Source organism: Stegostoma tigrinum, chromosome 4 (assembly GCF_030684315.1).
Source record: "Stegostoma tigrinum isolate sSteTig4 chromosome 4, sSteTig4.hap1, whole genome shotgun sequence".
In the NCBI taxonomy this organism is placed as follows: Eukaryota; Metazoa; Chordata; class Chondrichthyes; order Orectolobiformes; family Stegostomatidae; genus Stegostoma; species Stegostoma tigrinum.
The window spans coordinates 39,424,984-39,439,766 of NC_081357.1; the positions used below are offsets into that span (position 1 = coordinate 39,424,984).

A 14,783-nucleotide genomic window follows, 5' to 3' on the forward strand; every position below is an offset into this window, starting at 1 on the left:
GAAAGGATTTAAAGGATGTGGGGTATTGTGTGCATTCCTGGAATCCACATTATAGGATGGATGAGATAGCACTGGAGAGAGTGTGAGGAAATTTCCAAGATGTTGCAAGCTTTCAATTACAAAGAGGGTTTGGACAGATAACATGGTGTGAAGCTGGATGAACGCAGCAGGCCAAGCAGCATCAGAGGAGCAGGAAAGATTGTTGTGCAATGAACCGGATTTGATCAGGGACCTCAAAGTAAAGGAGCCATTAGAAGGTAGTGACCATAATATGCTAAGTTTTAATCTGCAGTTTGAGAGGGAGAAGGGAGAATCAGAAGTGTCAGTATTGCAGTTGAATAAAGGGAACTATGGAGCTATGAGGGAGGAGCTGGCCAAAGTTCAGTGGTACAGTACCCTAGCAGGGATGGCAGTGGAACAGCAATGACAGGTATTTCTGGATACAATGCAGAAGGTGCAGGATCAGTTCATACCAAAGAGGAAGAAAGATCCTAAGGGGAGGCGGGTACAGCCGTGGCTGACGAGGGAAGTTAAGGACTGTATAAAAATAAAAGAGAAGTATAACATAGCAAAGATGAGTGGAAAGCCGGAGGACTGGGAAGCTTTTAAAGAGCAACAGCGGACAACTAAAAAGGCAATACGCAGAGAAAAAATGAGCTATGAAGGAAAACTGGCCAAAAATATAAAGGAGGATAGTAAAAACTTTTTTAGGTATGTGAAAAGAAAAAAAATGGTTACGACTAAAATTGGGCCCTTGAAGTCAGAAATGAGTGAATTTATTATGGGGAACAAGGAAATGGCAGATGAGTTGAATAGGTACTTTGGATCTGTCTTCACTAGGGAAGACACAAGCAATCTCCCAAATGCAGTAGTGGCTGAAGGACCGAGGGTAATGGACGAACTGAAGGGTATTTATATTAGGCAGGAAATGGTGTTGGATAGACTGTTAGGTCTGAAGGCTGATAAGTCCCCAGGACCTGATGGTCTGCATCCCAGGGTACTTAAGGAGGTGGCTCTAGAAATTGTGTACACATTGGTAATTATTTTCCAAGGTTCTATAGATTCAGGATCAGTTCCTGCGGATTGGAGGGTGGCAAATTTTGTCCCACTTTTCAAGAAAGGAGGGAGAGAGAAAACAGGAAATTATAGACCAGTTAGTCTGATGTCAGTGGTGGGAAAGATGCTGGAGTCAATTATAAAAGATGAAATTACGACTCATTTGGATAGCAGTAACAGAATAGGTCAGAGTCAGCATGGATTTACGAAGGGGAAATCGTGCTTGACTAATCTTCTGGAATTTTTTGAGGATGTATCTATGAAGATGGATAAGGGAGAGCCAGTGGATGTAGTGTACCTGGACTTTCAGAAAGCCTTTGATAAAGTCCCACGTAGGAGATTGGCGAACAAAATTAGGGCACATGGTATTGGGGGCAAAATACTGACTTGGACTGAAAATTGGCTGGCTGACGGGAATCAAACAGTGGTGATAAACGGGTCCCTTTCGGAATGGCAGGCAGTGACCAGTGGGATACCACAAGGTTCGGTGCTGGGACCGCAGCTGTTTATGATATATATTAATGATATAGACGAAGGCATTAGAAGTAATATTAGCAAATTTGCTGATGACACAAAGTTGGGTGGCAATGTGAAATGTGAGGAGGATGTTATGAGTATACAGGGTGACTTGGACAGGCTAGGTGAGTGGACGGATGCATGGCAGATGCAGTTTAATGCGGATAAATGTGTGGTTATACACTTTGGTGGCAAGAACACGAAGGCAGATTACTATCTTAATGGAGTCAAGTTAGGTAAAGGGGAAGCACAACAAGATCTAGGTGTTCTTGTACATCAGTCAATGAAAGCAAGCATGCAGGTACAGCAGGTAGTGAAAAAAGCTAATAGCATGCTGGCCTTCATCACAAGAGGAATTGAGTATAGGAGCAAAGAGGTCCTTCTGCAGCTGTACAGGGCCCTGGTGAGACCGCACCTGGAGTATTGTGTGCAGTTTTGGTCTCCCAATTTGAGGAAGGACATTCTTGCTATTGAGGGAGTGCAGCATAGGTTCACAAGGTCAATTCCCGGAATGGCGGGACTATCATATGTTGAAAGATTGGAGCGACTGGGCTTGTATACTCTTGAGTTTAGAAGGATGAGAGGGGATCTGATTGAGACGTATAAGATTATTAAGGGATTGGACACTGTGGAGGCAGGAAGCATGTTTCCACTGATGGGTGAGTCCAGGACCAGAGGACACAGTTTAAAAATAAGGGGTAGGCCATTTAGAACAGAGTTGAGGAAAAACTTCTTCACCCAGAGAGTGGTGGATATATGGAATGCTCTGCCCCAGAAGGCAGTGGAGGCCAACTCTCTGGATGCTTTCAAGAAAGAGATAGACAGAGCTCTTCAAGATAGCGGAATTAAGGTTTATGGGGATAAGGCAGGAACAGGATACTGATTGTGGATGATCAGCCATGATCATAATGAGTGGTGGTGCTGGCTTGAAGGGCCGAATGGCCTACTCCAGCACCTGTTGTCTATTGTCTATTGTTTTGGGTCGAGACCCTTCTTCAGAAACAAACTATGTTGTTTTCCCAAGGCCTCAGGAGATTGAAAGAAGATATAGTTGAAATATATAAAATTATGAGGGGCATACACAGGACAGACAGGAAGTAAAATTTCCCCCTGATGAATGGATCAATGACCAGGGGTCACAGAATTAAGACAAATGATAGAAGGGATGCAAGGAAAAACATTTTCATCTGGAGGGGGTGTGAATCAAGAACTCACGGTCTGTGAGAGTGATAGAGGCAGACACCCTCAAAATGATGTCAAGGCATACATGGCTATGGGCCAAGTGCTAGAAAATGGAATTACAATAGTTGGGTGATTGTTTTTAACTGTTGCAAGCACAATAGGCCAAAGGACCCTTTTCTGTGCTGAAGATCTCTATCGCTCTCTGTTGATCTCATTGAATTGTACAATAATAATCCAGATAGTCCAGTGATTCCACACTTTCTGCAAATTCCTGCTATTTTTCTCCTGTTTCAAATATTTATCAAATTAGTTTTTGAAAGCTAAAACTAAAGCTTTTTCCACAACCCAATCAGATGACATACTTTCATTCCTAACTACTCACTGCATAATTGTCCTGATGAAGGGTCCCAACCCAAAACATCAATTTTCCTGCTCCTCTGATGCTGCCTGACCTGCTGTGTTCCTCTCGATCCACACTGTCTAGACTCTGACTTCAAGCACCTGCAGTTCCTGCTTTCTCCTAGTTTTCCTTCAAGTTGCCTTTGGTTATAGCCTTGAATATAATTAATGTCCCAGCCTTGATAGCTATATGCGTCAAAAAATTCTGTGCGTTCTGATTTTGTTCCAATCCAAAAATATGGCAGGCAATTTCTATTGAAAAGAACTTGTTACAAAACCATCTTGGAAACTTAATGGAGTGCTTCAAAAAAGATGGAGAAATTCAAATTTAAAAATTTCAGATGTTTCACTATGGAAAAGTGTTTTGTCTTAAATCTGTGTCCTCTTGTTCAGCCATAGGAAACAAATTCTCTTTGTTGAGCTTAATGCGTGAACAATTCTGTCAAAGGAGTAATCGGGTCTGTTAGCCATTTCAGAAATGAGTACACATAGGAATCCTGTGGATTAAAAATAAGGCGCCGCACAGATGTAGCAGAATAGTTAGATATAAACTATTCTATACAAATGTCAAAAATTAATCTGTCCTTTATTTGTTCCAGGAAATCCAAATGTTGGAATTCTTAAATATCAAGAAAAGTACTACGCATTCGCCTCGAAAGAAACTGCAAGTGCTTTTGCTCAAAAGCCTGATTGTTTCATTGCTATGGCAGCAGAGGAAGCTAAGCACTCAGCAGAACTCATTCAGTTGCTAGAGCTCCATCAACAGTTTTCCACAATCACTCCCTACACACAGGTGCAGCTACTTTTCAAAGAAAAGTGACTACAAATCATGTTGCTCGCAGTCTTAGTGTAACTGCTGGCCGTTCATGATTCCAGCATCCAATGTTCTGTCCACAAATCTTAATATTGCAGCATGGTGCACAAGGATAATGAACAAAACACAGAAATTATTGAGCCAGTGCAGATGTTGTCAGGAATTAAATGTCTATTTTGAATCTATTCTCCAAGACCATCCCCACCACCACCTACCTCTGCTTGATCGAGCTCATCTTCACTTTGAACAATTTGTCCTTTAACTACTCTCACTTTTTATTCATATCAAAGGGATGGCCATGCGTACCTTCATGGGCCCAGTGTGCCTGTCCCTTTATGGGGTTATGTGGAACATTCCCTGTTCCTATCCTGTTCTGGCATACACCCACAACTCTTGCTGTGGTATATCATTGACATAATTGTTGCTGCTTCCCTGTCTCGTCCAGAATGGAAAATTTATCAATTTTCTTTCCAATTTCCATGCTACCATCACCTTCACCTGGTCTATCTCTGACTCCTCCCTTTTTCTTCCTGACATCTCTGTTTCCATTTCTGGGGATATGCTGGCCACCAGTGTCCATTATAAACCCACTGACTCTCACAGTTACTTTGACTGTGCATGATGGTACCCTGTTTCCTGTAAAGACTCCATTCCATTTTTACAGTTTCTCCAACTCCATTGCATCTGCTCCAGTGATGCCTGTTTCTCCAAGAGAGTCTCCAAACTGTCTACCTTTTTCAGCAACTGAGGATTCCCCACCACTGTTGTTGACAGGACCCTCAGCTAGATCTGACCCATCTCCCACACTTTGGCCCTCACTCCTCTCTTCCCTACCACAACAGCAGTAGGGATCCCCTTGTCCTCATCTACCATCCCACCAGCATCCACGTCCAAAGGATTATGAGCCACCATTTTCCCCCCCCCACCTCCAATACGATGCTACAACAACACACACACCCCTGTCCTCTCTTGACAGCCTTCCACGGGGACCATTCTCTCTGGGACATCTTGGTCTACTCCTCCTTCACTCCCAACACCTCTCCCATATCCCCATGGTAACTTTCCTTGCAATCAGAAGGTGTAATACCTCCCTGCCCAGTATCCAAGGGCCAAAACGTGCCTTCCAGGTGAAGCAGTGATTCACCTGCACTTCACACATTCGCTGCTCGCAGTGTGGTCTGCACTACACTGGGGAGAGGAAATATAGGCAGCGTGACCACTTTGCAGAACGTCTACACTGTGTCCGCAAAAATGATCCTGAGCGTCCAGTTGCCTGCCATTTCAAAAAATTATAGTGTTCCCTGGTTAACATCTCTGAGCGAAGTTCAGCGTAAGCTGGAAGAACGACACCTCATTTTCCATTTGGGGAGCCTGCAGCCTACCAGACCCAACCCCCACATACCAGGCCTTGCCATTACATGGGCTCTACCACACACAAACCATTGTCAACCACTAACAGTCCCCATTAGCAGCTGTTCATTCTCCCAGGCTGACCTTTACCCACTCCTTTGACTGCCCGACTGTTTTTCCCTCTCTGGGCTCCATCTTCAACCTATTGTTTACTCCAGTTGCTCCCATCTTCAGCATTTATACCAACCTTTTCCCAGCTACAGTCAGTTCTGAAGAAGGTCACTGGACCCAAAACATTAGCTCTGCTTTCTCTTCAAGAATGCTACCAGGTCTGCTGGGTTTTCCCAATGAGAATGTTCCATTCTCATTTTTTCACTTCAATGCATTCAGCTAAGAGGCTGTTTCTCTTCAAACCTTTTTGGGTTGTCATCAGACATTCTTCTGAACTCTTTAATTATGGTATATAATAGGCGGCATGGTGACTCAGTGGTTAGCACTGCAGCCTCACAGCGCCAGGGACCCGGGTTCAATTCCAGCCTCAGGTGACCGTCTGTGTGGAGTTTGCACATTCTCCCCGTGTCTGCGTGGGTTTCCTCCAGGTGCTCCGGTTTCCTCCCACTGTCCAAAGATGTGCAGGTTAGGTGGATTGGCCATGCTAAATTGCCCGTAGTGTTCAGGGGTTTGTGGGTTATAGGGGGATGGGTCTGGGTGGGATGCTCCAAGGGGTAGCGTGGATTTGTTGGGCTGAAGGGCCTGTTTCCGCACTGTAGGGAATCTCATCATAAAATATTCACTGTTTTGGAAAGAAGAAACTAATATTGATCATATGCACAAAGTAGGAAAGTGAAATAGTTGAGATGAATTAGAGATAGCGTGGAGGGAAGATGTGGCAGCAATTAAGAGAAAGAAGGCAAAGAAAAATATATAATGAGAGTTGAGAAGTACTCGGGAGACATTAAAATAGAAAGAGGTTTTCTCTAAAATGAATTTTCTCCCATTCCCAGTGATGACAATTTAGCCTATAAAATTAGCTTTTTCTTGAGAATCTTAAAACAATCTGAAATATGTTTGAGTATTTTTATGTACCCTTAAGCTAACATTTCCTTACTACAACAAAAACAAAGTTGCAGGAAAACCTCAGCAGGTCTGGCAGCATCTGTGAAGGCAAAAAACAGAGTTAATATTTCGGGTCCAGTGACCCTTCCTCAGAACATTTCCCTATTCCATTATCACAGGACTGATTGAATTTGTAAAGAACCTTATAAGACCTCAGTACACCTCAAAGCACACTTCCTTTTTCATTCATAGGATGTGGGTATCACTGGCTGGAACCAGCATTTATTGCCCATGCCTAGTTACCCGTTACAAGATTATGGGGAGATCATCCACTTATATTTCTGTCACTTTAAAAATACCACAAGCAAACACATCTTCCCTGCCCCTCCACTGTAAACATGCCACGGGGAGATGGTTTCCCTCACAACCCTGTGGTCCACTCCTCCATTACTCCTAACACATCCTCAAAACTTCCCACCCAACCCAAGACGCCTTCCTATGCAATTGCAGAAGGTTTATTTCTGAGCTCCCTTCCCCCTCCCCTGAAGAAGGGTCCTGCACTGAAACGTCAACTCCCCTGCTCCTCTGATGCTGCTTGGCCTGCTGTGTTCCTCCAGCTCCACACTGTGTTATCTCTGACTCCAGCATCTACGGCGCTTACTATCTCTGTCATTGACACATATTTTACATCTCTAACCTTCTTTTACTACCATTAGCACTCTCTTTGTCCTTAGATCTGGGCACCCTCACTTCCTCCCTTTCTGTCAACAGCATAAGGAAGTCATACCTGACTTGAAATGTTAAGTCTATTTCTGCCTCCACTAATGTTGATGAGATTCTGCAGAATTTTCTCTTTTTATTCAGGAGAGACGTTAGGAGACAATTTGAAGAATAGTGGTTGTGTGCTTCCACTCTCTTCCACACAAAAAAATACTCACTCAATTAATATTAAATCATAGCAAATCAGGGATATTTAAAAAATTGAGCCAAAGTGGGTGGATTAAGTTAAGATACAGATCTGTTATAATCTTACTCAATGATGGAACATACGCAAAGTGACTGAATGGCTGACTCCTCTATATATTTTACAAAATACCTAGTTTTCTGCCTGGAAGTTCTCCTGACTCAGAGTGTCTATAGGGAGAAGTGATGGGATGCAGGCAGAAACAGTCCAAAATCCAGAGCACAGAACAACACTTCATAGAAATATCACATGTAACTTTTGTAATCTTCAAACCATCATGGCTCCAGCAGATGGACTATGATACTAAAGAAAACTCATTCTTACTATAATGCAAATGTCCCTAACGTGACAAAGGTAGTTTTAGACAACAAAATTTTACGTTAGCGCATCGGGTGCAAATTTGAGTTTATTGCCAGAGGACTAGGAAAGAAAAGAATCTTGCATTATTCCTATCTAATTGCTCACAGTGTACTTTAAGCAAGATAGTGAAGTACTGCCAACATCATTCTTCAGGCCAGGAGAAAATCTTCAATGTACTTTATTCTATAACATTGTTATGTTTTCTTTAAAATAATACTTCTGTGGTGGGGAGGAAATTCATTGAGGATGAAGACAAGTAAACCATTTTTTTATGATTCAAGTATTGCAGAGCAAGTCATTTTTCAATAATATATTATCATTTTGCAATCAGATGCTTGAGTCTTTTTTCCTTCATCTTCTATGCTTTCTATATTTTAGGCAGACAGATGCTTAAAATCCATCGAAAAGTTTGACAGCTGCACACAAACTGACACTCACATCCTGGAACCAAATATTGTTAAATCATACGAATGGAACGAGTGGGAGTTGAGAAGAAAAGCAATTAAATTGGTAGGCATGCCCTTTTTTTAAAGTTTACTTGCCAATATTTTGAAGTTTCTAAGTAACCAAAAGCTAACATCAGTTCACAATATCCACGTCTATAAAGGTACACCAAGCCCACAGAATTGACTAGCTACAAAATCAGAAATTGCTGGAAAAACTCAGCAGGTGAGACAGCATCTATGGAGAGAAAGCAGAGTTAGCATTTCAGGTCCAGTGACCCTCAAGAATGCCGTGATTGAATGGCAGAGCAGAATCGATGGGCTGAATGGCCTAATTTCTGCTCCTATGTCTTATAACCGCTTGTAGCTAGGAAAAGGATGGTTTATGTGCTAGAGAAGGGAGTAGGGGGGGAGGAGTAAACCATAGGTGGAAGTGGAGCCCAGAGAGAGAGATAAACAGTTGGACAGACTAAGGAATGGGTAGAGGTTAGCCCGGGAGCATGAAGAGCTGCTAATGAGGACCATTAGTGACTGATAATGGGTTGTTTGTGATTGCAGCCCATGTGATGACAAGGCATGGGGTTGTGGTAAGGACATCAGAAAAGCTGCTCAGGCCCAAAATTGTTGAACTTAGTCTGGAATGCTAGAGGTTTCAGGGTCCCCAAGCAGAAAATGAAGTGCTGTTCTTCTGCCTTGTGCTGAGCTTCAGCCGAGGTGCCAGCCGAGATGAATGACACCGTAACCATTAGAACCAGAAAGTTCATGACAAATCGCTTGCTTCAACGCAAGCAAATGGTTGTCGATGTTCTCCATCCTGGCAAACCCACTGTTCCTAAGACAGAGATTAGAGAAAAACTAGCAAAAATGTACAAAACGACACCAGATGTCATGTTTGTTTTTGGCTTCAGGACACTGCAGCAAGCCTGAGACAGAAATGTTGGCCAAAGAACAAGGTGATGAATTGAAGTGGCAGGCAACAAGAAGATCAGGGTCTTTTTTGCAGAATGTAGGTGTCCTGTGAAGTGGTCATCTAGGCTATGCTTCTTTTCCCCAATGTAGAGAAAACCATATTGTGAGCAGTGAATGCAGTAGATTAAATTGAGTTTTACCTGGAAGGTGTGTTTGGGCCCTTAGATACTGAGAAGGGAGGTGTTACACCTTCTTCAGTTGCATGGGAAAGTGCCAAGGGGATGTAGGGAGATGTTGGGAGTGGAGCAGGTGTTCCAGAGGGAACAGTCTCTGTGAAGGGAGGGGAGGGGAATAGGTGTCTGGTGGTGGCATCCAATGGACATGGCAGAAATGGCAGCTAATGATCTTCAGGATGTTGGTTCTGGTGGGATGGTAGGTGAGGATGAGGGGGACCTTATAGCTGTTGTGAGAGACAGGAGAAGGGGTGAGAGTCGAAGTATGGGAGATGTCTCAGACACACCTGCCAACCAATGTGGTGGGGAGACTTAGCTGAGGAAGAAGGTAGACATTTTGGAGGGCCCCTTGTTGAAATTGCCATCATCGTCACCCGGTGAGTTTTTCCAGTGATTTCTGATATGGTATATGATTTCCAGCATCTAAAGATCTTTAGTTTTTTTGTTCACATGATGAGCTACATTGTACTCACATGTCAGTTTATTACAGATGTAATCTTAAAAAAAATGAATACTTTTCAGTTGTCACTTGAAAACGACAAGCAAGATTCCATTATCTGTTTCCAAATCGAACAGATAATCTCAGGATAGATTTTACTCTATTTTGCCTAACAGCAAGGTTGTTTGTCTGGCCTTAGTGGATGATATTATATATTTCAGCGATACTACTCCTGCTTTTATTAAATAGCATACCACCAGTCTTATGTGGAATACCATACGTGAACAATAGATAAAATCTATAATGTGTTAATATTCCCAAGCACCTCAGTGCTTTCTTTCACACACTTTTTTCTGTCATATTTTGTAGCAGCCCAACTGTTATAAAACAACTTCTGCAGTAGGAGGTGTGCCTAGGAAGGTTAATGAACCACGATATAAGTATTTTACTTATAACTCATTGGCTTACATTCGATGCTTATCGAAACACAAATAGATATTCATTGCTGGGTTAACAAAGTGTGAAGCTGGATGAACACAGCAGGCCAAGCAGCATCTTAGGAGCACAAAAGCTGACGTTTTCTGCCTAGACCCTTCATCAGAAATGGGGGATGGGGAGAGGATTCTGAAATAAATAGGGAGAGGGGGGAGGTGGACCAAAGATGGATAGAGCACCTCCCTCCCCCTATTTCCTACCTACTAACCTCATCCCGCCCCCTTGACCTGTCCGTCCTCCTCGAACTGACCTATCCCCTCCCTACCTCCCCACCTATACTCTCCTCTCCACCTATCTTCTCCTCTAGCCATCTTCGGTCCGCCTCCCCCTCTCTCCCTATTTATTTCAGAATCCTGTCCCCATCTCCCTTTTTTGATGAAGGGTCTAGGCCCGAAATGTCAGCTTTTGTGCTCCTAAGATGCTGCTCGGCCTGCTGTGTTCATCCAGCTCCACACTTTGTTGCCTTGGATTCTCCAGCATCTGCAGTTCCCATTATCACTGATCACAACAGATATTCATTGCTGAAAGCAGGAATAAGCACTGCTGTGGGCAATGGCGAATATCAATTGGAAAACCAGCTACAAGCTATTGAAAATTATCTTTTGTCAGACAAATGTTGCCTCCTTGTAAAATATTGTTAACAAGGTTGCGGTTGACCCCCTTTTGGTAGAAAAATGGCATTTTAAATGTTTTGATTTCTCCAGGCAAACTTGCGTCAGAAGGTAACACGCTATATCCAGACAAACCTCAGTCACATGAGAAGAGACAACACTTCGCAAGTCTACCTGCCAAAAAACAAGTCAATACAAACAAAACGAGACAGTTCCAGCAATGTGCCAAAACCACAGGTCTTCTATGCTGGCTTGCGTGGAGGAAACATTACTGAACCAACCCGTGTGACCAAGTACGATTTGACAAGAGCAGTAGATGAAACATAAAACTGAACCTCCCTGGCAAAGAACTTAATAAATCAACCTTTCCAATTTAAGTTGTCTTAATGATCAAATTTAGCATCTAACTACAAAGAAGGCCCTGAAATGTGTTTTTTAAACACTGTAACTGAAGATAATGCTTCTAGCAAATATAATTTGATGTTAATTCCTGTTATGATATTGCAGATATTTTTGAGGCTTTGAATAAATTTGGTTGAACTATTTGATGCTGAAGATACAAGCCACAGCCCGGATCCTATTAAATGCAATGCAAACCCCCTTGAGGAACTTTAGAATTACAGGAGCCTAACAGACTTTTATAATGTATGTCGAAATGATTGGAGTTAGAAACCTGAATGAAAAATTAGTCAATTTAAATTACTGGCCCCTTTGAAATAAAATCTGTGGGCATTCCGATATAGTTTACCAGTCCTGAACACAGGAAACATCAAGCAGGAGGCGTGTGAGTACAGTATTAATGTGACAGGAAGAACAGTTGCTCCTTCTGGCTCCAATGTACAGTACGTTTGTTTTTTGAAGAACATATCTGCTAGTTTATTTGGAGCTTAGCTATCTCATTAGACCAGCTGCTGAACCTAAAATTCCATGTTAATCTTCTGCAGAACCAACACTTGCCTAGTTTAGAATAATGTAGAAGGTGAATCCTGAAAAGGGCCTAGCTCTCTCTAGTATAGGCAGAAATGAAAACTGGTAAAGTTGAGTAATGGGCGTCTCACTTGGGATAATCTGTTTTATGCTGTTACACAAAATGTAAGAAATACTTTTAACTATGTAACTGTACCATTGTTCCGTTTATTTAATGTGAAAGAATGTGGACTGGTTTCTTAAGGTTCCATCGTGCAGAGTTTATCACATGCTGGCCGCATGGAATATTGAGAATTATTGGTATTAATTTTAATAAAGATATGTCACATTTAATGGAAGAATATCCTGGTTGTTGCTATCTCGTTGGTATCTAGAGTAAAAGCAAATACCTTTTGAAGAGATATCGGGTCTGATAGCCCAGGTTTCTTCTTTTATCATCAAAATATTTTATCTTCTTATCAGCAGAAATGAAAAGCAGAAGCCATGTGGAGTGGGATCATTTGTTTGACACTGTCATCCAAAATCAAAGCTGCCTTTGTGGTTTCTTCTACTTGAGCCTGCCTCTGTTATACAGGTCTGTTGAAGGATTTTTGTCATCTGCCTCTTCTGTAGTGAGGCCCCTTCTTGTGTGATTTATGTAGCTCATAAATTTAATGGCTTATTCAATGCGTTTGGTATCTGGATGGTGCAAAAGGAGGTTGTAAAGTCTAGCTGCTTTCTGCCCTTGAGGCAGTGGTTTGGTGGACATTTTATGGATGATACACATGGAATATATGGCACAGAAACAAATTATTTGGCCAAACTAGTCTATGTATCTATCCATGCTCTTGCGCACTTTTTTCTCACCCAATTCTACAGTCATAACCATACCTTCCTTATAGGCTTTCCCTTAAATGCTTCTATACTATTGATTTTAATCATTCTCCATGGTAGTCAATTCTACATTCTCAATAGCCTTTGGGTGAAGAGCTTGCTTCTGAGTTCCTTATTTTTTGTAAGTCCATGGCAAAAAGAGACGAGCACTGGCAAATTTTGACCCAGTGATTTAAATAAAACGAATAGTAGTATTTGGGATGGTATGTGATGTCAAGGAATCTTTGCAGTGATAATGATCCTGTGAACCATTGCCCTTAACACTGTTGATGATGGAGGGCATGAGCTTGGAGATGCCATCAAAGAAGCTTTAATGAGCTGCTGCACAGGATGCTATGCATAGAACACACTGTAACCATTGATCCACTGGTGGTGAATAGGGTGAGGTGTGGGGGGTGGGGGGAGCAGATGGCACACATAAGTGCACTGTTTTTCTGGATGGTGTTGAACTTCACGAGCTTCATCAGCGGGCGGATGGGAACCAAAATTGTACTTCGAGTATAGAAAAGATTGAGAGTAGGGAGGTCTGAAATAAAGTTGCAGGGACGCAAGATGGCACCTGCAAGCAAGAAGTTGGTTTGAAGTCTCTTTTAGTGTGTTGGCAGCTAATGAACTTAAAAGACCTTATACAGACAACAAGCAAAACAAACGTCATCTACAAAATACCTTGCAAGAACTGTGACAAACACTACATTGGACAAACAGGCAGAAAGCTAGCCACCAGGATATATGAACATCAACTAGCCACAAAAAGACATGACCCACTATCACTAGTATCCTTACATACAGATGAGGAAGGACACCACTTTGATTGGGACAACACATCCATCCTAGGACAAGCCAAACAGAGACATGCACGACAATTCCTAGAAGCATGGCATTCCAACCGGAACTCCATCAACAAACACATTGATTTGGAGCCAATCTACCATCCTCTGAGAAAAAGAACAGGAAGAGACATCACCAAACCAAGGAAACCTAAACATATAAATTGAAAGCGGGACATAATACCAGTGCTTCGTCGGAGGCTCACTGATGTTACCTAGAATGGTGATGAAATGTCTGGGAACGAACCTTCCCGCTCAGAGAACCAGCTTACATCTGGAACTCAATAAAGACCCACTCTCTTGTGGACCGAGAGGAGGAGAGCGCGACTGTGTTGGAGGTGGAAGGAAGATGTCGGGTTGGCTGTGCACCCTTGCAACCGGTGGATCTTAATGCTGGCTTCGGCCTAACGCTGGTTCAGGGGAGCAGCCAACCTGCAACGATGGCTGCGGCGAGTGCTCGTGCCCCAGGTCGGGGGTCCAGAACACCATCGCATTTCCGTGAAGAAGGTGGATGAAGGTGCACCTGTGGACTGCACCTTCTTCATGAAGAGGGTCCTGTTGGACTGTTGTGGGTTCGCTGCTGCGGACATTTACTGCCGGCAGGATTTCCCCAGAGGAGGTTTTTACAATGTAACCTTCAGGAGTGCCAAGCTTTGCGAGCGCTTCCTGGAGGTTTTCAAGGAGAAAGGAGGTGAGGGCCCCCTCTCTGTATTGACCACTGTCCTGCTGTTTGTGATGCCAGCGCAGAGGAGCCGTATGGTGACTGTACACATGTACAACCCGCATGTGCCAGCAGTTGATGTCCTGACCTTCCTTGGAAGGTACGTGAAGGTGGAAGGGGACCTAACTGACATCATGGACCCCTTCGGCGTCTGGACCAGTAAGAGGCAAGTCAAGGTGACGCTGAGGATGGGCGCGGACGGGAACATTGTACACCCACCGTCCAGCTTCGCGATCGGAGGGAGCAAAGGGCTATCTGACCTACGCAGGGCAACCTAAAGTCTGCCATGCCTGTGGTAGGTCAGGTTACGTGGCGGCCGACTGCAAAGCCACCATCTGCAGGAACTGCAGGGAGGAGGGACACCTTGCAAAGGATTGCCCACAAGAGAAAAGCTGCAACCTTTGCGGGGAAGTGGGCCACCTCTATAGGGCATGGCCGCGGGAGGGGACCACCTATGCCCAGGTCTCCGGCAGGGGCAATGCAGGGCAAGCCCCCCCGGAGGAGAGGAAGGCACCAGGGCCCTGCAAGGACCCCACTAATGTGCAGGAGGGCCAGGTCGTGCAGGAGGGCCCAGCCCCACAGGATGGACCTGAGGCCAGCAAAGCGCC

The 14,783-nt window shown here is 43.6% G+C and overlaps 1 protein-coding gene across 2 annotated transcripts in view; it reads left to right on the forward strand.

Moving 5' to 3' along the window:
- The window catches only part of cfap206 (cilia and flagella associated protein 206), a 51,433-nt gene extending 39,360 nt beyond the window's left edge, over positions 1 to 12,073 (forward strand). For both annotated transcript variants that reach the window (XM_059645278.1, XM_048530235.2), the window contains 3 exons: positions 3,753 to 3,946; positions 8,076 to 8,207; positions 10,921 to 12,073. In XM_059645278.1, the coding sequence (XP_059501261.1) occupies positions 3,753 to 3,946; positions 8,076 to 8,207; positions 10,921 to 11,154 (560 nt within the window). In that variant the 3' untranslated portion in view covers positions 11,155 to 12,073. The remainder of the gene's footprint in view (positions 1 to 3,752; positions 3,947 to 8,075; positions 8,208 to 10,920) is intronic.
- The last annotated feature ends 2,710 nt before the right edge of the window (positions 12,074 to 14,783 follow it).